The following is a 26,696-nucleotide window of genomic DNA, read 5'->3' on the forward strand; positions in this document are numbered from 1 at the left end:
TCGTACTCTTGCAAACGGAGGCTCCACCTAGCCAACCGGCCGGACGGATCTTTAAGGCTTACCAGCCAGCATAACGAGTGATGGTCGCTGACAACACAGAAGGGTCGTCCGTACAGGTATGGACGAAACTTGCTGATGGCCCAGATCACCGCAAGGCATTCTTTCTCTGTCGTCGAATAGTTCGCCTCCGATCGCGAAAGTGTTCGGCTCGCGTAAGCGATAACGCGTTCCACGCCGTCCTGCCACTGGATAAGTACCGCCCCAAGGCCAACATTGCTGGCATCGGTGTGTATGTCGGTGGCGGCGTCTTCATCGAAATGGGCGAGTATCGGGGGGCTGTGTAGGCGGTTGCGCAGCTCCTTAAAAGCTTCTTCTTGGTCGCTTCCCCACAGAAAGGGTATTTCGTCTCTAGTCAGTGCTGTCAACGGGTCAGCTATTCTGGAGAAATCGGGCACAAAGCGTCGGTAGTAAGAACAGAGGCCCAGAAAACGTCGAAGTGCCTTCTTGTCGGTTGGGCGCGGAAAACTGGAGACGGCAGCAGTCTTGTCGGGGTCCGGGAGAACGCCTTGTGCGCTGACAACATGGCCAAGGAAGCGAAGTTCCTTGAAACCAAAATGACATTTCTCGGGCTTGATCGTTAGTTGCGCGCATTTCAGGGCTCGAAGCACGATGCGCAGCCGGTCCAAGTGTTGATCGAAGGTAGGCGAGAAAATGACGACGTCGTCTAAGTACACCAAGCAAGACTGCCACATCAGACCGGATAAAACGGTGTCCATCATACGCTGGAACGTGGCCGGCGCCGAGCAAAGACCAAACGGGAGCACCTTGAACTCGTATAAACCGTCTGGAGTCACGAAAGCCGTCTTCTCTCGGTCTCTCTGGTCCACCTCTATCTGCCAGTATCCGCTTTTGAGATCTAATGAGGAGAAGAACCTGGCGTCACGTAATCGGTCGAGGGCATCGTCAATCCTGGGAAGCGGATAAACGTCCTTTTTGGTCACGTTGTTTAGTTTCCGGTAATCCACACAGAATCTCAAGGTGCCGTCTTTCTTTTTGACGAGGACCACGGGCGACGCCCATGGGCTTGTTGACGGCTGAATAACATCGTCTGCAAGCATTTATTCGACTTGCGTTTTAATGGCTTCGCGTTCCTTAGGAGAAACACGGTATGGGCGCTGGCATACAGGCGGAGTGGCCTCGTCTGTGATAATGCGATGCTTGGCGACAGGTGTACGACCGACCCTGGAGCTGGTGGCGAAGCAATCTGCAAAATCTGCTAGAAGAGCAGACAGAAGATTCTTCTGCTCAGGTGCCAAGTCCGGGTTGATTTTCACGGTCTGCAGGGCGTGGCATGGTGCGACCTCGTCTTGATGGCTGGCCCCGACGGCGCATAAATCAGGCAACACAGTAACTTCGTGAAGTAAGGCAACAGCCGTGTCCCTGGCGAGGTGCTGAACCTCGTTGGCGAAGTTCGTGAGTAGGACACTAGTACAACCGTTATGCAACTGGACGAGGCCTCGAGCGACGGCTATTCCCTTCGCGAGCAGCAGCGGGAGGTGGCTATCCGCGATACCCTCGTAATCGTGGAACAAGTCATGTCTCACGAGAACCAGGACGCTAGACCGTGGTGGCACCATCACGTCATCGTCGACTATACGCAGAGCGTTGATTCCCGGATCTCTGTCGGTATGCGCCACGGCCTGTTTCGTCGAGAACGTGATCCGGGCTTCGTTCAGATCAATTACAGCGCCGTTCGTCTGCAGAAAGTCGAGGCCCAGGATCAAGTCCCTCGAACACTCGGACAGTACCACGAATTCACAGACGTACAGAAAACCACGGATGCCGACCCTTGCAGTACACTTGCCAGCAGGGGTAATCAGGTGACTCCCAGCAGTACGAATGCTCGGCCCAGACCATCGCGTCAAAACTTTCTTTAATTCTTGGGCGAGGGCACGGCTCATTACGGAGTAATCGGCACCGGTGTCGAGTAAGGCGGAGACGTCGACTCCATCAATTGTTACGTACAATTCGGAGGTAGCGTGTCGGATGCTGTCTCTACCTTCCCCCAGCGAAATGGCGTATCGGCATGATGGTGGCGGAGGATCTTCACATTTCCCTACAGCAGCGGCCTTGCCTCCGGAGGCCGCCGGCATTAGTTTTCCCGGCGTGGGCTGGGCGAACGGCGTCCGGAATAGCTTTGCGCTCCGCGGGGACTTGGAGAACGGTAGCGCATTGGGGACGGTGATCGAGACCCGCGGCGACCGGATGTGACGAGATTCTGCCGCTCCAATAGGTGAGAGGCTATCTCAAGTGGCCTTTCGCCATTGCGAAGGCAGGGGTCGTCCGGGGCGAAACCCCGCAGGCCCACGCGGCGGTACGGGCACGCCCTATAGAGGTGACCCGCCTCGCCACAATGATAACAGAGGGGCCGATTGTCTGGGGCCCGCCACACTTGACTCTTACGCGTCCGCTCGTAGGCTGGCAGAGCGGGGTCACGAGGGGGACCCGGTGGCCGCCCTGATAGAGCCGCGGCATTGATGGTGTAGCCCGACGTCGGAGCTTGACAGAGTACAGACGCGTACGTGGGTCTTGCGTCAAGCTGGAGGGGTACCTCAGATGCTTGTTGTTGGGGCTGCGAGGCGCACCTCGTCGCGGACGACGTCAGTCAGCGACGCGAAGGATGGCATGTTAGAAGGCGTCCGAAGGGCTTGGAGTTCCTCCCGGACGACGGAACGGATGAGTTCGCGTAAGTCGTCCGGGGCGCTTCCGAGATGCATAGAACAGGTGTCTGGCCCGAAGGCGTTGACGTCACGATTGTATTGGCGGGCTCGTTGCTGTAGAGTCTTCTCCATGGTGGCCGTCTCGCTGAGAAACTCGGCCACAGTGCGCGGTGGGCTGCGCACGAGTCCCGCGAATAGCTCCTGCTTGACACCACGCATTAAATGGCGAAGCTTCTTGTCTTCCGACATAGAGGGGTCCGCGCGCTTGATAAGGCGGGTCATGTCCTCAAAGAACATGCGGACACTCTCGTTCGGGCGCTGGTTGCGCGAGTGTAGCGCAGCTTCAGCTCGCTCCCGGCGGTCGGCGTTTGGAAAAGTGGCGAGCAGGTTGCGGCAGAAGGCCTCCCAGGATGGAAACGAAGCCTCATGGTTTTCAAACCATGTCCGCGCCGACTCTTCGAGAGCGAAATACACGTTGTGGAGCTTCCGCTCATCGCTCCACCCGTTGTAACGGGCGACACGCTCGAATGTCTCGAGCCAGTCCTCGGCGTCCTCGAACACGTCGCCATGAAAAGACGGGGGTGTTCGTGGCTGCTGGCACAGGATGTGAGCTGGGAGCCTACTCTCAGTTGACATGGCAGCTGGCTCCTCCGACGTCCGAGGCTGTGTCGTCCTGGTGGCTGCCGGAAGGGGTCCGAACTCTGGGGACTCTCCTCGCAGGCGGCGGCCGCGGCGCTGGTGGACCGGGGTGAGATCCGTGATCACAGGTGGGCTACGCGGGTCTGGAAGCGTACCCAGCACTGCCTCCACCAGATTTGTAACGAATAGTACACCAAAAACACTCGGGGATCAAGGAGCTACACAGCCGGTAGAGCGAGCACGAGCAGGAAGAAGATTTTCTTCGTCCTCTGCTTCTATCGCCTGAGTTCCCTTCGTCCTCCTCTTCTATCACCTGTGTCAATATTACGTAGTCTGGCAGTAATAATACACGAATTTGGTTTCGTGGGCCCCAACGCATTTCTTCCTGAGCCTATGGAGCTTAGGCTGCCCAGGTGGCTATGCAATTTTTTCATTTGGTGACTGAAAACAGTTCCTTGTCAGCCGGTTGAGCCGATATATTTTAACGCGATAACGTTAAGAGCCCCGTGCCAGTGTCGTCATCGGCGGCGTTGGCCGTGCGCGAAAAAATTCTAGTACCATTATTAAATAAAACCGAGTAGAAAATCGGTCGAGTTGGGGAATCGAACCAGGGTCTTCGGAGTGCGAGACGAGCAAGCTACCAACTCTGCCACGCCAGCTTTTTTTTTTCTTTATTGCATGGAAGAACTTCTGTAGAAAGGAGGAAACTTCAATCAGACTAGTTCGCGTCTCAAGTTACCGGGCTGCTTAATATGAGCCCCCCATAGCCCTAACTCACCACTGCATCCCCATCAAAACATCAAAATTCAGGGAGGCACACACAAGCATCTAGGCACGGCAGCCAGCTTGGAGGTTCTTCGCGAGCAGCATATACACTCCTCACCAACGCACACTGTTCCCGAAACACAGATTTGGACGATCTTGGTGGCTCGGCATGTCTGTCCATCATACGGCTTTTCCAAAGACTGAATAGTCCCATCAACACAAACACGTCATAAGGCACAACAGAGTTTTTGTCAACAGGCAGAAATCTAATAGTGTATGGTGTAATTTCAATGTCCTTCTTAAGAGTTCGTTGTAGTATGTCCCAAAAGAACATGGCATCACGGCACAGGATGAAGCAATGATCAATTGTCTCAGGCACGTTACACAGACGACAATTCACATTACAGGGTACAAACATCCCCTTGTCATTAAGAAATGTCTTGACAGGCAGCGTCGCTGTGTGTAGTTTGAAAAAGAACGTTTTAGCGGCTGCCTGAATGCACATCCGCCTAACACGCTTTAGAACACTGATGTCCAAAGACCCCAGATAAGGCTGCCGATACAGTGGTGTAGGGAACAAAGACTCAGTGAGAGCCTGGGTCATCTGCTTTCTCGAGAGGCTATACAGGTAATCTAAAGAGAAGCGCACAGTGAGAAAATTGAAAGTGTCAGCAACCTCCTTAAGAAATCCCCATAAAGTCCCCTCACGAGCCTGCACAGTCGGTGCGAATAAGTAAGGCAAATGAAAACTAAGCCGCCTAATGAGCACAGCTACCAGAAACGGGTCGTTTGCCGATTTGAAAAAGAAAAAACGGGAAACGAGTTGATGCACGAACAGGTGAACAAGGCCCACTCCACCACCCTCTAAGGGAAGGAACAAGTTGTCACGCCTCATCGGCTCCCATTGAGAGCGCCAAACGAATGCTGCAAATATTTTATGTATTGCTTGCACCTTCCTCCTCGCACAATGCAGGACTTGAAGGACATACGCGAGCTTTGCAAACAAAAAAATGTTACAGACCTGTGCCCTCGCAAACACTGAGAGTTCCCTACCCATCCAAGCCTGTGTTTGCCGCCGTAGAGTTACAGTTTGTGAATCCCAGTAGGCTGTACTGTTGCGAACTTGGTGCAGCGGAACGCCTAGGTACTCAAGAGGGCTACAGTTCCAGCATATACCACCGAACTGGCTTGGCCTAGTTCCCCAATGACCCAACCAAAAGCCTTTGGATTTCTCTAAATTAAGAGCCGCGCCTGATACATCGCAGAACTGTTTAGTCAAGTTTAGAGCCTCGAGTACACTCTTTTTGTCAGAACAAAAGAGGGCGACATCATCAGCGTAAGCTAAAACTTTAACTTCACATTGAGCCAGAGAGAAACCGCGGATAGCTGCGCTATTAATTATACTGAGACAGAGGGGTTCCAGATATAGGGCAAACAACAATGGAGACAGTGGACATCCTTGACGAACAGATGCTTCTAGTGGTACTGGTTTCGTTAGCTCCTGATTAACAATAACCCTTGTATAGGAGTTCTTATAGCACAGCCTTATGCCTTTGAGCAAGACGTCACCAATATTTGCATACTCCAAGACCGTGAACAAGAAATCGTGCCGAACTTTATCAAACGCCTTAGCCAAGTCAATTTTAATCAGAGCTACTTGGTCTATCTCATCTGATACTGTCTCTAATACTGAACGTGCAATATGGATATGTGTTTGAATACTGCGGCCTCTAATACCACAGACCTGATGCGGACCTATAAAGTCCATAATGACGAGCTGCATACGACTGCTAAGAACCTTGGCAAAAATTTTGTAATCAACATTGCAAAGGGAAATTGGACGATATCCCTCAACAGTTTTCAACCGATTAATATCTTTGCTTTTGGGAATTAATATTGTGTGCCCAGAATAAAAAGTGGGAGGCAGGACACCCACATCATAAGATGCTTTGAAAACTTCCATCAAAACAGGCACTAGGCAAGGCGAAAATGTTTTATAGAATTCGCTAGTAATACCATCTGGCCCAGGAGATTTCTGGCTCTGCAGGGCAGAAATGGCTGATTGAATTTCATCCAAAGTGATAGGTCCCTTCACTATAGCACACTTCTCATCATCAAGTCGAGGGAAGTTTCCGAGCAAGGAACTGTAATCGAAACCCTGACTTGGATCTTCGCAACTGCCAAACAGCTTCCGATAATAGTCGCAGAAAGCAGCAAGAATACCAGGCGCATCACTGTATGTGCAATCACCATACTGAATTTCCAATATTTCCTTCGCAAGAGCATTCTCTCTTTCATCACTCAGGGCCCGACGAGAAGGTTGCTCATCAAGAAACCTTCGGGACCTAGATCGTATCAAGGGCCCCTTATATCTGTCTGTCGCAAATTGTTGAAGCTGTGCTTTAACATTATTAATCTCTTCGAGATAGGCACCCGGGCTTACCCTCTCTAGCTCATGTAGCTCCGTTAGGGTGCGCCCAAGCTCACGAAGGTGGTGTCTCTTCAGGAAAGCGATTCTTGCTGAGGCCTCAATTGCCAAGTTTTTGATCTCCTGTTTAAACAAGTCCCACTTTTGAAAAATGGAAAGATCACGGCGTGACCTTACGTCCTTCAAACAAGTAGGTACAGCACGCTGAAAGATTTCGTCTGAGAGCAGACAGTTATTCATCTTCCACAACTCCCATCGAGGGTGAAGTACATGCCGAGTGTACTTTCCTATCTGAAGAGACACCATACAGTGGTCACTGAAGAAAATGGGCCGCACCCAGTAGCCAAACACACTTGCTAATGCGTCAACAGAAACGTAAATTCTGTCAAGGCGAGCATTAGAGGAAAACTGAAAATGAGTGAAATGTATACTGTCGCCTTTTTCCTGCCCCACATCCACAAGACTATATTCAGAAACCAAATCGGTAAGTAATGCAGCACTATGGTCGTATCTCTTACATACCACTGAACGGTCCTCATCCCTACAAACGCAATTAAAATCTCCCAACAATATAATGTTGCGGTCCGTGCACAAATGTTCAACTAATGACAGAAAAAAAAGCCTTCTATCGCGCTGCTTTGTGGGGGCATAAACACAAATAATCCGCCACTGTACACCTGAAATTGTGAGATCACAGCATATAAGTCGCCCCTCGTCATCTATGCAATAAGACATGGCTGTCATCTCTAGCGTGTTCGCCAGGAATAGCATACAACCTCCGGATAAGCCTCTCGCGTGGCTAACAATAATGCTGTATTCCGACAAAAAAGGCTCAAGAGCAGCTGCTGTCTCTTCATCAGAGGACAACTTTGTTTCCTGGATAGCGGCTACACACACACTCCATTTCTTTAAGAGATGCCGTACCTGCTGTTGCCTCCTACGATTACGCATACCCCTAACGTTAAGGGTAGCGACTTGATATGCTGCGACGCTCGCCATTTTGGTGCCAGTCTTAACAAACGCCATCCCCTGGAATGTGGTGGCCCGCCGCCAAATTGGCGGCCCCTCGGGCAGACATCGCCCTCCTCTTTAACGCCACCCTTCCCGTGGCCTCTACACACTGTGCCTTCTGGTCAGCGCCATCGATACACACCTCGTCAGCATCTGCAGGACGTTTCAAAGGTGCGGTGCTGTCCATGTCTTCCTCTGAGACAGCCAAGGCCTCGGCCCACGAACCCGAGGGGAGGACATCACTCGCTGCCACACTGACAGCCGACAGAGAACCTGACACGCCAGAGATCCACGCCACACACGTCTCACCGTTACCCTCCAACGACGAAGCAGAATCAGCATCAGAGGAGGATCGGCGAGCATTCATTGGCTGTATCGCCTCGACTGACACCACAGGAGGCATATCCGGACGTTGACCTGTGGCAACGAGGTGTTCCTGTGCAGCAAGCACAGCAGTCTCTGTAACACTCACGGGGGGGGCCCGGGTCCGGCGGTTTTCGTCCTGGAGGCGTGGATGCTAGATGGCCAGTCGCTTCATATTCCGTGTTGTTTTGAGGTGTTGAAGTCTTCTGTTCCCCATCTATTCGATGCTCATGACTTAGTTCTCCGGTCGCGTCCACAACCTCAGACACATCCATAATGTGTTCTGATGCCACGTCATCTTCCCGTGACCACTGGCCTTGACGCAGCCTGTCAGCGTAACTCAAGACACAGTTCTCCGCAGTATGGCCAAAGCGTCGGCACTGAGTGCATCGAGGCGTGTGACACTGGCGCCGGACATGTCCAACCCGGCTACATCGGAGGCACAGTGGAGGTCTCCCTGGGATAAGGACTAATGCCTGCACTCCATAAACATTAAGTGTGTGTGGAATGGTGCTAGCTGACACTCCATCCTTGAGTGTGAGGGAGAGTTCACGGTTCGCCGTTTCCATATGCTCCATCCCTGGGCACCGCCACTTTTCACGCTCCACAGACTGGACCGTGCCATAAGGCTCTAATGCTTCCACAATCCTCCGGTGTTCCATATAGCGGGGAAGCCAAAGGAGCTTAACCTTGACGTTCTTAGTATCCGGGTCAAACACCATGCACCGTAGTCCTTTGACAGGAAACTCCGCTTTGTTAACAAGCTTCTGTTTGGAAGAACTACTCTCGCAGGTAACCATCCACACGTGGCTCATTTGGTATTGACCAATGCACAAAATTTCCCGGAGATCCAATATCTGTGCGAGTGCGTCACGGAAGTCAGGTGCTCGGTACGGGCGACCCTTAAGGTCATCATGCAGGAAAACGGTATTAAGGACAACATTACCGGTTGGCAATCGGGGAAGGACAACTTTGTACGAGTCCGTAGTGTCCTGAGACGTCGGTAGACCTCGGCCAACGGCCGATGCGCTGTTTCCAGCATGGAGCATGTTGAAGCACAGCCACTCAGAACGGCTTCTTCCTCTTCAACACCACGCCACGCCAGCTTTGTTGCTCTTTATTGGATGGAAATAGTGCCGAAAACAAAAGTTTAAGCACGCCACGCCAGCTGAACATAGGCGCGTCTAGTCAATACGGTGTTGCCTTCAAAGGGTGCTTTATAGACATGTACTGTGGTGTATATTAGTAATCATGAGCATGGAAGTTACAGAATTCGCAGTTAAGTGAGTTAGCAAAGTACGTTTCCGGTAATTTTCCTCATCGTTTGGCCTGCAAGTAGTGCCATCAGGCGGTGCCCACTAAAACCACTCCCTCCTCCTCCTCTTCTTCGCAATGTACGCCACTGCCCCAACAGATAGCGCGCGACGGCAGCGCCTCCCGCTCGTCTCGGTAGTGGGGCCTTGCGGGGACGCAGGAACCACGCGGTTAGCAGCAAACGACGCAGCGCACAGCCAAGGCGCGTTCATCAGGAAGCTTGCGGCTTGCTGCCCGTTCGTTTGACACGAAAGCTATGCTGGTGTTAGTGGCATCGGGTTTGTCGAGAACGATGTGCCGACGAATTACGACCGCAACTTGAGTCCCGCGCGTTTCGGCAAGGCGCCTGACAGCGCTTCTACGTGGCTTGCCACTCCGCGCGTCCGTTTCACCGTACGTAGCATCCGCAGCATCAGGTTCACGCTGCGTCGAAGGCTTTGGCCGTGACCGAAAAAAACACGGAAGTATTAATAATTGAAAGTAGGAGCACGTTGGTCAAGGTAGGGAGCCCATAACCGATTACGCTATCGCATCATACCCTCAAGACGGAGCTTGAGTGTCCCCTCCAAATTTTTATTTGTATATAGTGTACATTCGCGCCCTACCCCTATCCTTTCTATATCTCCCTCCTTTCTTTCCCACTCCTTGTCCTCTCCCTGTCTTTTTCCTCACGCTAGCCGTAGCTCAGGTATTTCAGGCTTCGACGGCAGACGACGGGGCTAGCAAAATATTTTCCTTCCGTTCTTATTTTAAGGCGAAAGCCTCTAATGACTAATACTCGCGGCCATGGCACCTGTTCGTCCGATGTCACGCTCTTCATCAACTCGATAAGAAAGAAATCGTTGTGCACGATTAGATTTGAACCCCCATCCTTCAGTTCCGCAGCCGAGCGCGCTAACGACTACGCTACTTCCTGCCAACGCATATGTAGTTCTCCTTGTCTAGGACGTTGCAGAATGTTTGGGGAAAGATGTCGAATCAGACGGATGCCTCCTGAACGCCCTCCAGTGGCTCCAGTATCAATAATTCACAAACAATTGTCTACTTAATCAACATCTTAACAACACACCAGTGACACAAGCAGCAACACTGCGCTAAATGCTTTCGTCTCACCGCTCTTTACGTCAACAAAGTGTCCCCTTGAACTTTAATAATAAAGAGCCACTAATAATAATTCATTGCCTAGCTTCTCTCGGCTTAGCCGGGATAGCTGACGCGCGGCACGTGTGGCTTCGACAGAGCGCGGAAGCTAATGCCGATAAGCGCGTGAAGGTGGTTTAGAAAACCACTACGAGTGCATCAAAAACCGCCTGCTCCTCTCGCTGGGCTGTGTGTTACGGCGCTGCAGTCGACACACAAAGCTTCAGAGCAGGTTCACTATAGGCATTACTAACAGTTGATCCAGACAGAGCCCGGCACTGTGTTGTTCCATGACCCACTTAAGACTAGGCAGTCCTACAACCAGACTTTGAGTGTATGAATGTTTTTTTTATTTTTTACCAGGCTTTTTCTGTTTCAGTTGTTACTCTTTGGCCTTCACCCTGTCGAATGGATATACGATTCAGTTCTACTGGGAGTACCTGAAAGAGTGGACGTGAGTGCAAGTCAGACCGAACAGAGCTTGTCCCATCGTCAATGTGCTGTGCAAGTAGCCGTCCTTGGTCGCTGCAAAAAGTAAGTTCATTCGGTTCTAAAAATAAAAAAATTAGTGCATATTCTAACCCTCATATTTCGCCATTTTCTGTAGTGGGCCGTTGTGGGTGTCTTTGAACCGGCGTTCCTTGACTCCAGAGCATTCTTCGTGTCTTCGTTGCGCCACTCGGCAATCGTTTAAACATTTTTAAGGAGCTATAATGCCAGGAAAGAGCTTTGGAGCAAGCAATAAAATTGTTATGTTCCCTTCAAGCGCTCAAGAACACCAGAATGTCGCGTTTCGGCCAATGTATAGCTTGCTGCTAAATTAATTTTCCCGTAAGAATGTGAGATGCAAACAATCATAAACTTTGGCTGATATGAGACCAATATCGATTTGTTACAAACAAATGATTATATTAATCGAAGATGCTTGCTCGATTGAGCTGCACGGTTTAAAAAAAAACGGAATGCAGAATTTCGCGCCTTTTCGCCCGCTTTATCATTCCCCAAGGCTCACTTCGCAACTTTTTTTTCTATGCTTTCATAGAGCCAATCTGGTCAGCTTCAAGTTACTTTCCACAAGATATTTTTCGCGTCATGCCAGCGAGGTATCTAAATACGCGTTAAAGAGGCAACAGGTGCCAAGTAACAAAACCTTGTATTTTGCCTCTTATCTCGTTTTGCCCTGCTCCCCTTTCCTCATCTACAACGATACAGTCAAAGGCAAGCGCTCAGCGTCAGCGGAGGAGTGGACAAGGTAGACTTATTTATTACGCCTACAGTTAGTCTTTGACTGATGATTATTTAATAGTTTTTAAAGGCGTGCCAACAGGCGTACGCATACACGTGCAACGGCGCAGCAGTGTCTATTGGAGGACATCTGCACGTATACAGGGTGTTTCCCCTTAGACTTCACACACCAGCAGGCTGGTGAACTAATATTGAATAGTTAACTTTTGAACTATTACCGTTAGACTCCTTAATTATTAAGAGACGTGTAGCCCATCGTAATTATTATCGATATAAGTTTTTAGAATTTAGAAAATGCGGTTACCCTTGGCGCTGTGGGCCATCAAATTTTGCCAAAATACATGCGCTTTCGAGAAGCTTGCAGGCAAAGCAACCTCTCCAGTGCACTTAACCCCTTGAAAAAGCCAAAGTTTGTTGGACCACAGCGCCGAGGGGTAACGACGTTTTCGAAATTCTAAAAACTGATAAGGATAATGCTACACGTCTCTATTAAGGAGCCTAACAGTAATTGTCAAAAAGTCAGCTTTTCAATATTATTTAACCATCCTGATAGTTAACATGTCTTAGCTGTATTCTGATGTACTACACGCTGCCAATGCTATACTGACAAAAAGCGCTCTTCTAACTCAAAAAGCTTATTTTTAAAAACTGTGAAAAGTCTTAGGTGAAACACCCGGTACGCAGGTGCGCCCCTCTATGGACTCCCCCGTGACACTGATAGAGCGCCCTTTCCTACCAACCATGAGTCCTTTCCGCCGTCTCTCGAAGTGCCTGCGAATATTGAACGCGAGGTCCTCTCTGTTCATCGGAGTTATTCGTCATCATGCTCCTCTGCGAACGAAAGACGTTTTACTCGTCGAATGCAGCAGCTCCTTGAAGCGATCCTGTGCATACGGCCCTTTGAACCATAGGATGGCCTGTATGAAACGTGTTTTGTGCTTCATAAAAAAAAAAAGAAAAGCCCAAGAAAGTCGCGCGCAAGCACGCTCAAGCGCACAAAGCTGGTAAAAGTAGCACCACGTCCACAGTAGTAACGAGTCGTCTATTCAACAAACTTCCTTAGCATATTATGCGCCTTATGCGTATACAAGTGTTGCTTCGCCATCGAATAAATTCAGTCGTCTCGATCATGGTTTCTGGAGACCCAAACAAGGAGAATTTTTCTTTTTGCCCTGTCGTTGGTCCGATCTGCTTCTTGGACAGGTACTGAAGGTTTTTCAGTTGTATGCGTATCTCGTGCACGCGAACGCACACGTAGGAACGCTCTTTTCCGGTTCACGCACATTTCAGCGCTACTTTGTCCTTATCGCCAGAAGCAACACAGGAGAAGGAAAACGCCGCTATGGAGACGCTGCCATGAGGAGCTGCTTAGGTGAGCACTACCACTCAGATTCCTGGCGAGGTATGCTGTATATTCGGCTGGAAATATAAAAAGAGGAAGATTGGCGCCTAGCCAGGGCCAGACACAACCGCATTAGGAAACATCTCATCCCAATGCTTGCCGGAAGAATATAATGAAGTTAGAGGACGACCGCGTTGCTATTCGCTTTATTTTACGTGACAGCGTGTACTACTCGTTCGGTAGAAAAGCCGTCCGCGCAGTAGTAGTAGTCTGCACCGCGCGTGGGAAATAATCGGGGGCTGCGTAAAAAAACAACCGTGTCATGGTATTTTTGTGGTTCTAGTGACTGATGGTTGTTTGCTGTGTGATATGTTATGACGAGTGTTTGGAATCATTGTAATTAATTGAATTATTGAGTAAATGAAAAAAAAGAAAAATGAGGGTTCAAAGGTGTCAAAATGCTCAGAATGAAAAGTTAACGCTTGATAATGGAAATTAAGAAAACTAAGAGGGTGTAATTCACCTATTAATTACTTGAAACAATTGAAGAAAAAAAACGAAAAGTGCGCTCAAAGGTGCCAAACTGCTCAGAATGGAAAGCCTAAACCACTACGCTATCGCGTCATGCCCTTAAGGCGGAGCTTAAGCGTTCTCTCCAGCTTTTTGCTTCTCTATGCGAGGTCAGTATCTGCGCGCCGTAAAAGACGGAGAAGTGGCTGAAGATGCCTGCAACAAGAGCGAGAGGAGAAGGAGGCTAGGGAATAACTTGCAACACGGACCCAGAGGAACTGCCATTGAGTACCGCCCGTACAAGAAACTTGCCCCTCTACCGAGTTCCTCCATTTTGCGTCCACCCGCTTCCGACAGTTTTATTCGTTATTGAGTACAGCTTTGCTAAAACAACCATCGATTTATTGACCGTGAAAGACATCTAAAGAAATCTCACCATGCCGCATAGTGCGAAGGGGTAAGCCTCAGGAGCACACAATGGAAAAAAAAAGGAAGATGATGGAAATGTTGCTCAAGACGCAAACAAAGCCAGCAATTTTTCATTGCGTCATGGAAAGCAGCCGTACAACACATATTTAGACGCACACGCTCAAAAAAGACGGGCACCTCACAGCCGAGTCGAGCAACTGGCGGAATATGCGGCCAGCCACAAATTCACTTTTCTGCATGGAAAGCGCGCGAGTCATGCATACTGCATATCTTCTGGGCGACTCCATCGCCTGCGCACACCGAATGCTCAGCGCGCTCACGGCTTTGGCGCCGCCTGCATCAGCACAGCACGCTGGCAGTTCTACTTTGTTTCTTACGCCCCCGTTCCCCAAGTGTTCTCTGGCCGGATGCTCGATCGCGCGAACAACGCCACGAACAAAACCGACCTTCGCGATTCGTCGCCAAGCTGTAATCTATCGCAAAGATTTGCCTGCGAAGAATCAAGCTCAGTCGCTTCCCGGCACTGATACACCGACTGTAGGAGGGTAACAATGAGAACGCGTCCCTGTAATCGCATTTCAGAGCCGGGGTGAACCTTGTAGCTGGCGATGCAACGAGGACTCCGTGCTGGGTTAGGTAATTGATTCAGAATTGCCAAAGTTATGTGTGGCGACAGGTCTAGACGTGATTAGACCGCAGTGCCAGTAGGCCGGGCTAAATGCATCGTCGCTGTGGATAGAAGATAGTCGCGGGCTCCAATCGATGCGCCCCTCTCCCTGCCATCTTCTCCTTTTGTCACCCCGTGGCTCCGGCGAGGCTGCTCTCGCCTATAAATGCGTTCACACAGCGCACTGGCGGCTATTGAAAGATTGGTAAAAAAGGGCGCCCGGGGAAGGTGGCTGATAAAAGGCTTAGTGTAGCTCCCGGATGCACCATTGAATATTCACGAGGCGCGCGCATGGCTCGAGCAAACTCGGCAGTAACCTGCAGCCGCTTGCGCCATGCGCACGTAAGAGCAGCGGCGGCGGGAGCAGCTGGTTTGGTGAAATCCAACGCACCGCTATCCGGTCAAGTGACGCGGCCGAGTACGCCTTTCTGGACCGATGCGCCGGATGCGGCGCGGCGGTGCTGTGTGTGCTCACCACTTTCACCCTTCTTCCTGCGTGGGCTATGCGAGCGCTCGCAAGTATGTGGAGCAGACTTGCCGAGGAAAAAAATAGTGAAGGGCCCGCGGAAATAAAAATTCAATTATGTTTTTTTTTGTTCCTCAGCATGCAGCGAAAACCTTGTGACTGCCTCTGCACAAGTCTGTTTTCCTTTCGCTTTTTGGTTCTCTAGGCTTGCGGACACATAAGTGCCAGGCTGTCTTTCTGAAAGCCACAACTTATAACTTTTGTCCCCGGCTTGAATTAAGCAAGGGAACTATAGTGGGCACGTGTCAGTCTCAACAAATGAAGCTCCTTAAAACACGGTACCCGCAACCCAGAAGGAAAGCCCAGGTCGACGTTACTGTCGCCTCTTTAACCGCTCGCAACACGTGTCTAAGCTGGATTTGCGTGCAGACGTTCCTTGTTTGCGAGAGTCATGCTATAGACAACAGAAATCAAACACTGGGGAAGGACGTGCTAAAACACAATATTCGCAAATCTTTTGCAGTGTGAACCCGGCAGTTATGAAGCGTATCTTGCTTTCCCCCAAAGTATGTTCTGCAGCAATAGCACCCGGGCCGAGAACGAGAAGGGAAAATATTCCTAGCCCGATTTTTGATCAATGCACTGCCAAGTGCACTGCTCCTCGTGTGAAAATGTTAAGGCTTTAGCAGTGCAATAGGCAATATTTCCCAAAATATATGAAAGTTTATGGCCAAGTTTAACTCTTAGACTTCTGGTTAACTAGGCCTTGAAGCAGTTCGGGAATTTAGTGATCCGCTTTATATCGCCTGTCCCGCTGCCTGCTTTAGTTTTTTTATAGTGTAAGCGGAAAACGAAATTTCATTCGCCTTTGAAGCTGATTCAAACGTACAGGTCACAGAGTCCCTGATGAAGTAAATACTGCGTAATTGGTACTTTAACCCGTAGGCAACCATTGGGTATAAGGACTGCAGTGAATTGTGGAGCCTGGCAATAAGAACTAGCAATGGCTGTACGTCGTTGCGCAGCCTTCAGCTCTGAAGTTAACTTCAGCTCTAGGATCATCGACATACACCTGCATGGAGCAACTGGAAATATCACTCTTAGCTGTGTAAATATTAGAATCTTCAAAAAGCTTAGCCTCCTGAGCTATAACTTCTCAATCAGGCGTCGCAACAGAATGGAGGTGGCTGCTAACGAATCGAGCAGCACCCTTCACGGGTAACCTCTTCGTCGGACGCTAAGTGCGTACCCTTCAGGTGTGCTCTCCCTTAGAGGAACGGCCAGAAGACAGTAAGTTGGTGCGGGGCACACGTTATCGGTGTCGGTAGGTCGGTGAGCCGGATTAGCCGCCCTAGTGTTTTTTACGACAGCGTGCAGCGAATATGGCACCGGGGGCCGAAGTTAATGGCCGCTGATGATGACTACGTCGAAAAGTGAAGTGCTCCTAGTGAAGGGAGCGTTAAATATTTTCGCTTGAATGCAACGTTATTTCGATGCCATCTCTTAATAAAGAGCAACAGTAGGAAAAAACTACTGAAACCCTTGCTACGCATTTGTTTGATCTCCTAGCGCTAAAAAAAGACATGAGATAGTGAGTTAGTACACTCTTTCACTTTTTCAGCGTGATTGAAACTGCGTTCTCGACCGCCATACAGTCAGCCTTATTACCGAGGTATTAAAATTCAAAACTCCGCGCGAGAACTCTTCGGAGGGGACAAATCTGATGGGTTTTCGCGCCATGCCTCAGTGCAGTTCACGACTTCGGAGAGTGAGAGAGAGACAGAGAGAAAACGGTGCCAATGGAGTCACAAACAGCAATGAAAAACAGAGCGGCGGGTATACACACCGAGCTGGTACACCGCCGAGACCCTAACGTTGTTTGCCGGGCGCCACAGCTCGCGTTCACGATACGCGGCGCCTCTGCGCTGTCACGTGTACATAGGGGACCTCCGTGCCCGGAAGGCATCTTGGCGCAGATTCGGCGGCCGCGCGCGTTCTTCGTTTCCTCTCGCGCGCTCCCATTTATCCAAGAGCGTGAATATTTTGAGCAGAAACACCACGCGGTTCCTTAGCACTTGGTCGTGTCAGCGTGTGTTACCTCCGGAGAAATCTCATTCACGGGAAGCAAGTCAAACATGTTCACTCAGCTCACGCAGCTCCGACACGCACACTCTGTTACTGCGTTACTTTTCGACCGACCTTGACAGAGGGAAGAACTCAAAGCAGGCAATCAGTGGAGTTCACCTGTATCCGTGAATGCGCTCAACGCCGCTTGCTCCTGGGTGTGCGTTTCCCTCGGCCTCCTTCCTGCAGTGATGAGAATGAGACGGGGTCCTGAAAAATACCCGTCAGCACACCCGTGGCAGGCACACATTCAACACATTCCCGCAACTCAGTGACATTCCTTCAAAATTCTGATACGAAATGAGTGAGTGTCCCTTATCTCTCGTGCGATTTATTTCCATAAAGTGACAAAAGCAGTTAGGAGAAAACCATGTTCACTGGCAATGCAAACCGCGATGACCTTGAACCTATTCATTCATTCATTCATTCATTCATTCATTCATTCATTCATTCATTCATTCATTCATTCATTCATTCATTCATTCATTCATTCATTCATTCATTCATCATGAAACCGGTCGCTGCGGTCCACGTTCAAAGTTAATATGGACTTCAAAGACTTTGCACGTGCCCCTGGTTATAGCTTTAATGGCAGCGGGAATATTTTCGTCGTAAAGAACTGAGGGCGCCCCAGTGCAAAAGTAATTGTCCTCTTTCGGGAGGAGGCGGCGGTGGCAGACGATAATATCGAAACGGAACATCGTTGTCAGCAAAACCAACTCCATTTCGCAAAGTGCCAATCATTGGCTCCGTTGGTTTTTGGCACCAGTTTCCAGTGCATTCGGCGGCACAGTAGCGTACGCTTTTTGCTTTAAAACAAAATAAAAATTTATTTGACCTACTCTATATTGAGTGTTTAGTCGCTATTTGAAATAGAATGAAGAGAGTTATAGAGCACCATTTAGTCAAAGTGTGGTGCACAGTTGCACCGTGGTTGCAAGCGCACTATCACTGGGCTGAAAGAGGCTGACGGTAAGCTCTGACGCTAAACGCTTGTGTCCCTTGTAGTAGCAGAAGCAAACGAAATGCCATCCCATTACTGCCTCCTCTTCATGCGTCTTTTTCGTGTTTTAACATTTTGATGAGCAAAACTTCAACGTCGTCGCATGTGGCAGCTGGCCTTTTGAGCGTGACCACCAAATCGTTACTTTATAATCCACACGTACTCAAGATAACGACGAACTTAATCGCGTAAAACAACCTCACCGGTGTTAAGCAAGGTCTTCGACAGAAGCATTTCGTAAATACTGCGAAACTCCACAAGTAGAACGTGAGGGGCATGTAAACGACGCAAGCCGTTCCAGTTTTCAGGAACAGCGCACCAAGCAGCGCTCCAAACGTCTCCGGCACAAAGCTCCGACGTTTTCAGCAAATGGAAGTGCTCGTAAGAAAATAAAAATTAGGAAAGAGACCGACAGAATACAACTGGCGATTGTCTATGTGATGCGCAGGATGCCCTTCAGTGAAGCTGAGGAAACTCGTTCAAATATCCGCTGTTCAGATTGGGTTAATTTCAGGACTGATCACGTTGATGTGTCGCATGCTAGAGAGAGCAGGGACAGTACAACAGGACAATTTTTACGGCCTTCCTAAGCTCACCAGCTTGTCATTTGGCGCGCATGTTTACACGACAGCTACAAGTGCATTTAAGTCGAAAAAGATGTACAAATGAAGGCTATATTATCAGACGGCTTTTTGTAATCGTTTCTTTTGTCGACAGTGTTTATATAACACCGCTGCTTGTCGTCAGGTTATTTTCGCTGCTGTTCGAGAAAAAAAAACCGCTGATAACTTTGCTAGAGAACAAGCTTCACTGTGCTGCAATGAATACGTCAGATTAGTGTACTCAAACTGGCTGCGGGCACCGTGCTGAAAAAACCGGACCTTTGCAGAGGACATACTCGACTGGTTCAAAGTTCGAAGCGGTAGTCTCGTGTTGCAAAACGGATGGCAACACTCGCATCGCCGCCACACTGTACGCCGTGGAGCACCCGGATCGCCTGCGTGCGACGCGCGGTGCGTTCTCGAATACTCGTAAACTGTCTATGTTCCCAAGGTCTGTTAGTCGCCGAAGGAAGACGAAGACAGCTGCATAGGATGGAAACTTTGAAATCAATTTTCCAGACTAGGTGGGAGCGCATCCAACGGGCTGCATCTATCTTAGTCATCCACTTGCAGCGTGCTGCCTAAATGTAGTTTCCGGTCTTCTCCCGTCGCAGTACCAGCGCGCTGTCACGTCCTCCTCACCACCCTAGAAGTTTTACCCCGAGGCAAATCAGGACAATACCTGGCATTAACAGCAAAATAAAGCATCCCCGGACCGGCAGTTAAATACTTTGCCCTTGAGCACATTTCTGGACGCTCCAGTGCGCAATGGAACACCTACACTGATGGTTCTATAACGCCCGTCTCATCAGCAGTTGGTGTCTGGATTCCATAAACGCACACCACAATCTCGGTGATACTCAGTACCCCCATTTCAACTACTGCTACCCTCTGCGAGCAGGCTTTACTTGCATTATGCAACAATCTCCAACAGCGTGGTGTCGCGCTGCACTACAATCGTTAAAGTCATCGCGCATTCAGGAGCCGCTCGTCGTCGACTTGAACAGTCTATACACCGAGGCCTGCGAGCTACGTCACCGCGTTGTGCTGCAGTGGTTATCCGCTCACTGCGGCCTCGCAGGCAACGGCCACGCCGACGGCGCAACGAAAGCGGCTCTTGACGACACCTCCGTGCTGTTACCCTTTCATTTTTTCCGCATTGATGGCGCCAGGCTTGTGGCTGCTTAACCCTGGCGGGCGCAACGCTCCCTGTGGTACGATCCGCAGCGTGAATACAGACCCCTTCTTCATATCGACCACACTTTTCACTTTCGCATGCCACGCAATTTAGATAGGCGTGACCGTAATTGCCAGCACCGAATGCGCTTGAACATTTCTTACACTAAATACTTTCTTCATAACATTGGTGCTTCAAGCAGCCCTTTATGCCCGACACGCGGTGTTCGCGAATATCTCGATCACTTGGTCTGCTGCTGCCAGATTTTTAATACTCCCCGCAAGACATTGCTAAGCACTCTAGGACTCCGCCAGGAGGGCGGCCTGTGCCTGGAGCATGTCCTTGGACCCTGGAGTGAAGCGGCTTCGGCTGCGCGTGGGACAAAAGCCACGCTAGTTTATCTCAGGGACACGGGTTTTATAGACATCCTTTAATAATCCTGCGTGTTTTTGAATTCGGGAGTGTTGTGTATACTCGATTTCACCTTTCACATTTTCTTTGGCTCATTTTTTTCCTTCTTTTTCGCCTTCTTCCTTCACCCTCATTTTTAGTAGCATGCCAGGTTAAGAACCAGGCGCAGTTCTCCTGTAATCATTAAAATCTCTCTCTCTCTCTCGCTAGTGGAGTCTCCGGGCCGCTCTTAGCATTCGATCTGGAGAGTTCTGAAGCAGTGCCACTTTCGTTCACGCCTATCACGTCTCTCTCTACCAAAGTTTCAGTGAAGGCGACTGCAGTAAACTCCTATGAAGTTCACTAAGTGGGCCTTAAAAGCAGTACAGGCTCAATGAAGTTCTCTGAAATGACTAATACCCGTATAGCCGTGGCGGCAACGTTCGCGTTCGCAACGCCCACCATCATCGCTTGAGGTGAACGCGCAGCGGCTTTGGCAGCACCAACCACGGTAAGTTTCGGTGGTTGGTGAATGTGTGGCTCTCAGAGGGAATCGTGGCGCTGTTCTTTCTTGAAGGTAGCCCGAGGGCACAGTCGCACTCAGGTAGCATTCTCGGTAGTGTGGTCAGTGAATTCACGTCAGGCATCCCACTGTGTGCCGTTCGAAGCATATGGTTCCTGCTTGACAGCGCCAGCGCCTTTCTCATTGCGGGAAACGAACTGGCTGGACATCAAATTTCCTGGTCGCTGGCAAGCGTGCGGTTGGCTTGTATTTTGTCCCCCTAAGCCACCTGGCCTTATTCTGATTATTTTTTCTCATGGGGTGGTAACAAGGGCGATGTGTGTGAAACAGAAGCCTAAAACTTAGTGTACCTCAATGCGGGAGTCCCCACCATATGAGCAATTATTCAAAGCGTAATCGGAAACCGGCAAATGGTGCAAATTGCGTACTAGTGTGTGCTGAAGACAGGTTTTGAGACTGCGATTACAAAACGAAAAATAAACTGGATGATTTAAGACATATTAACAAACGTTGGCTCGTTACTCAACTTAACGGGGCGGCCGTTATCTGTTTTCACGTCTTACAAGACAAATAGACTCCCACTGAAGGCAGCGTCTACATAATCATCACCATATTTTTTTTCTCAATAAATATATGTAGACAAAGAAAAATCGCCGAGCAGACAAGTGCGTAACCCAGCGAGTATATTGAGATATCCGTAGTCAAGCTTGTTTTTGTAGAGAGTCAACATTCGCCTCACTCAGAAAAAACCGCCTCTGGCGGCATGGACACCCGCTCACTTCTCCGCATACATGAATATAGGATTTACAGTGTATGAACGAATCTTAAACTGCTCCTCATTGTCCATTCAGGAGGGCTCGTTCACTAAGCCGACAGCACTGCGTGTTTGTGCTTCCAGACTTAAAAGCTATGATGTTTAAACACCTAGGAGCGTGGATATCTTGATGTGTCCTTTTTGATTTGTTATATATTATAAAACGAAAGAACGATAGCTAACCTAGACAGTTATTTTTCAGTGCAGTACTGTTTGCTTTAAAGCGGTCGTGGTTGATATTGCTTCCAACGCGCACTCGCTCAAAAGAACTGGCTCTCCTTTTCTTATTCAATCAAGACTTGTGCGTTCACTGTTCCGAGCGTAAAAAGAAAAATATGCAAGAAGGGTTCCATTTCCTCTTATCAAATTTGCTGTCCCCTGCGTCGAATATAAAACGAAAGACCCCGTTTCTTTGAACCCAACTTGACGAGAAAAAAAAGAACAAACACTGTTTTTCTTTATTTTCATAGAGAAGATTGTAGGCTAGAGATCGTGGAATGGAAGTATATGAGAACGACAGCAGAAAGACTTAATCAATATGAAAACGTGATGGCTTGGGCACACACATCTAAGTTGAGGTTTTAAAATACTCATACTGAAGCGCTTTTTATTTACAGAGCACTCACCTGAAAAGCTGTGCTGAGGGTTTCCGCACTCAATTTTTTCTACCGCGACAGCAAATATGCGCTTTGCCAACTGGGGTAATTAAAAGTAAGAGTGTAATTACTGATTACGGAGTTTTAGAACAGAGTAACGCTATCGGTTAGGGGGAAATTGAAAAAGCGGGGGTTCGATCATCATCACCAGCCTGACTACGCATAATTCAGGACAAAGGCCTGTCCCATATCCCTCCAATTAACGCTGTCCTGTGCCAACCGCAGCCACCTTATACCCGCCATTGCCGGACTGACCACTGACTTAAAAGTAAGTTAGCACTAGAGCTTCCAATCAGCCGCTAAGCCTTTGTCTGTGATGTCCCTCTCTGTGCCCACTGGATTGTGGGCATCCTGCCCTAGGTGGCGCCTCTAGGTTGCAGGTAGGCAATGCCACGTAGCCTTGCGACGTCTTCACAACCTGTCCATCGTACTGTGAGCATAATGCCCACCGTCTACTCCCTCTTGGGAGATTGCCGGAAACTTTGGGCTAACTCGCTTATTTTTTTGTAGCGTTCAGATTTTTTTTTTACTTCAGTCTGTACTTCTGTGCGGTGGCGTGCGCTTCTATTGCTTAGCTGCGTATTTAAGCCACTGCCGAGGACAAAACAAGGGAGACCTGACTCTCGGTCGCGACTGCTGGCTTTCATTTTTATTAGCAACGTCTGCCCCGAGAATGAAGCTCCGACCTCTCGCATGTCCGAGACTCGCCCTCGGACTTTGCCCGTTCTGGAAAGAGCAAGCTGGCCACCTCTTGCATGCGTGGGCCTGCCTTGGTCCCTGCACGCGCTCAGCGGGGCCGCTTGGACGTAGACCCAAAGGCGATCGATGCTCTCGGCTGCAGCGCTTAGCCGAAGATCTCGATCGCCCGCGAGGCCCCCTGGACGCCCAAACACGAGTGGCGCCAAATTGGATATCTGCGCGACGTGGTCGCGAGAAAAGGACACCGAAGCGGGCCACTCTCGTGCGAGGCTGATTTGGGGCAGATGGCGGCGGCGAACGAACGAACGAACACGGTGCGTGGATTCTGACGGCAAAGAAATCGACGTCTGGGCCCACACTTCGGCTGGTGGCAGCAGCCAGCTGTCAGTGTGCCCATACTGCCCACGTGTGCCCTGCCTTGCGTGGCGTCCAGGCCTCCAGCTTTGCTGTGCGGTTTAACTGCCCGTACATTTCGTAGCTTCTACGTAACGTCTCTGGCTGCAGCAACTGACCGTCTGTGTTGTGACTGACTTTCACCCAGCGCAAGCACAAGTATCTGCGCCTTCACGAGAATCGCGAGACTTTGACAATTCTTGGGGGTCGATACCCAAAACACACGAAAATGAATACAATTTGACGCGATTTGAAGGCAGTCAGTTCAGGCTTGTCCTACTCGGAATGTAGTGCTGTAGCGCAGCTTATTTTTGGAAAAAAGTGAGTGAATTAAGCAGCTGGTCGCTTGGTTCCACTATCCTGCAGAGTCATTTTAATTGTAGAGTAACTGACCATCATACGAGAAAAATTTTATTGGTAAGGGTAGACCAAAAGACACTGGATAACCTAGAAATAGCCGCTGTACCCTTTACTATGCCGTTATTTAGATACCGTCAAACTTGCATAGCGCGTTCTCGACAACCGGTGTTAGATTGCTTCCCAGATACAAAATCAAATTTATTTTCATGCTTTTGTTCTGCGAAAACGTGTTCAGGTTCAAAAAGCGTGCCGTTTAAAAGCTTCTGACTGCGTATTTTTTTCTATCTTAATTCATCTCAGAAATTCTGTATGCGTAATTTCTACATTTGAATGAGAACTCGAAGCAAAGCTTGCCAAATGACCTCTTCAATGTAGTAATAAGGAATGACAAAATACTAGTTAAAAAAACGCTCCGTGAGCACACTTCTTAATTTATTGCTATCGGCCCTCTCTCCTCAAACCAATCATCAATTTGCCCTGCCCTGGACCAGCTAACGATACCTTATTATCCGAGCAAATTTCTAAATCTCATGCTAGTACATGACTAATCGCCGCCCCGAGCTACGTTTTCATTTTCGTGAAAATGAAAACGCGCTTAGGTGGATGCCAGTGAGTAATTACTCCCTTATTACAAATCTACTCCGCCTTGGGGGTTCTCTCTAAACATTGACCAGCGTGTCACCATTGCAGATCACTTTTTCTCTTTTTTTATGTCGAAGGATTTATCCCGATAAGTGCCATCTAAACCTTCATGAGCTAGAAGCGGATAAACACGACACCAGCGGAGGTGCATCTCGAGCCTCTATCATGTCACTACGACCACACGAACTCTTGAAGTGAGCAATCAAAGAGCAACGGCCCAGTCTCCAACAGATCTAGTGAAGCTGTCTTAATAAACAACACGATACAGAAGAAAAAAGGTCCTCTGGAATCCTTCCCAAGCCATATCCTCTTACAAACCACGCTACTCGCCCTTCCGTCTGTTGGCCTCTCTCTCCTATTTTTCGCTCGTTGCCGTCCATTCTACTCGCCTGAGGTGCCTCCATGGACAATGGAAGAGGCGATTTCCCCGCGCGCGCCGTCCAATACGGCGCCGTCTCGTGCAAAAACATTTGGCCCTCAGTGCTGCTGACGTTATCAGCAAAGACAGTGCGGCAGTCCATTGCGCGATTCCGGGCGATACATCTGAGCAGTAATGAGTTCACCGTTAGCGAAGTCTGATCCTATCTCCCTCTTAATCCATTCTGCGTATAGGGCAGGGGCAGTGCGCGGACCCACGAGATTTCGGTGTGTGCCGCCCCGAGGGCCAGCTAATTGTATTTACGCTATTGCTCCGGGAAAACTTGGCAACCCGGTGGTCCCTTCTCTGCCCTTTCTTCCATACATTTTCTTCCGTGCCGGGCTATACTGCGTATTACGGGTAATTGAAATGGCGATTGGGCCCCTTTGCGCGGAAACTACTATTTTTTTTTCTTGTAGCCGGCAGTTGGCTGCTGAGCTAAAGGCAACAGGACCTCGCTTCTCGCGGATCGTCCTCACAACACGCACTTCATTTTCAATGACTGTGCGCCTAATTCCTGCGGTACACTGGGCGCCGTAATTTAGTTACCTTGTGTTTTATTTGTCTGTACTGCCTTTGGTTTCATTTATTCCACCAATGCGCATGGGAACTAAGAGTACAAGACGTTGTAAGCTAATGTTTCAGGAAGTGCTAAGTTCAAGTTTCCCAGCCATTTCGAGAAAACAAATGAACGAAAAAAAAAACAGCAGAGGCCACCTTCTACAGACTTGAGTGTGCACTGGGCGAATAGATAGCAGAAATGACAGGTGAGACTATTCACTGCTTTGTTTGCGCTGCCTTGGGCCCAAACTGCCGCAAAAAAACGAATAAAACAACAGTAAACAGTGCGTCTGTCACACCAGCGGCAACCACGTTTTGAAGCTTACGGTGATGAAAGAAACGCGGCTGGAGGTAATCTGTGTGGGTGTGTTCAGAAAAGAACAGTAATCGAGGTCTCGTGACCTCGATTACTGTTTTTTGTTTTCAAAAAATCATTTATATTTGATGGGCAAAAGTGTCGACACAAGGAATCGTACTTAGGTTTGCAAGAAACTCTGTAGCTTTTTGAAAAAAAAAATTGGCAATCATACTGGGTGGAAAACGTCGATTTATATCCCTAGTTTAGATCTAGTTAAGTTTAGTTTAGTCTAGTTTGGTTACTTTAGGCTAACTTAGATCCATGCAGGAAGTAAAATAAAATATTGAGGAATCCAATTATTTTTTCAGTAATTGTTTGCAAACTTTTCTGTTAGAATCAATACAAAAATATTTTTTGCATCTCGTAATTGCGCAGCAACAACAGATCGCAAAAAAATGTTGAAAAATAAGGCATTCCATTAAGGGCAGTTTTTAGGACTATAATAGGACACAAAGCAGTAACCAGAAGCTAAAATTTTGTCACCATTAAAGAATGAATGAAGCCTTTATTGCAAGAAAGGGATGGCATTAATCAGCTCTTTTCACTGTCGTCGGAGGAAATTCGTACTTCTAGAACAGGCAGATTTTTTAATTAGGCGCTGAAACCATCTAGAATTCGAATAATTTGAAAAAAGGTGAGCTATAACGGAGATCCAAAAAAAAAACAAGCTCTCAGATTTTTCTTAAAATTTTCCCGAAATACTTTTATGGTACCGGTAGTTCTGGGCAAGGAAATAACTGTTGCATTATATTGTTTTAATCTATAAAAGTAAAGTTCTAACACAGACCATATTTTGTTCAGTTACCATTTCTGGATATTGTCTGTTAAATAGAGTAAAGGTCGCTGATAACATTTAGAGCGGAGTGCATATTGTTTCGTTTTAGTTAGCATCTTGGCATGATCTCAGAAAATACGTCGTGAACATCGTTTTTCTTGT

General features: G+C 48.8%; 1 protein-coding gene across 1 annotated transcript in view; it reads right to left on the bottom strand.

The window, feature by feature from the left end:
- Nucleotides 1-26,696, bottom strand: part of LOC144117161 (phosrestin-2-like) — a 451,116-nt gene that overhangs the window by 169,442 nt on the left and 254,978 nt on the right. The window contains exon 4 of the mRNA XM_077651226.1: nt 17,284-17,346. Coding sequence (XP_077507352.1) covers nt 17,284-17,346 — 63 coding nt within the window. The remainder of the gene's footprint in view (nt 1-17,283; nt 17,347-26,696) is intronic.

The sequence above is a fragment of the Amblyomma americanum genome, chromosome 1, assembly GCF_052857255.1.
Source record: "Amblyomma americanum isolate KBUSLIRL-KWMA chromosome 1, ASM5285725v1, whole genome shotgun sequence".
In the NCBI taxonomy this organism is placed as follows: Eukaryota; Metazoa; Arthropoda; class Arachnida; order Ixodida; family Ixodidae; genus Amblyomma; species Amblyomma americanum.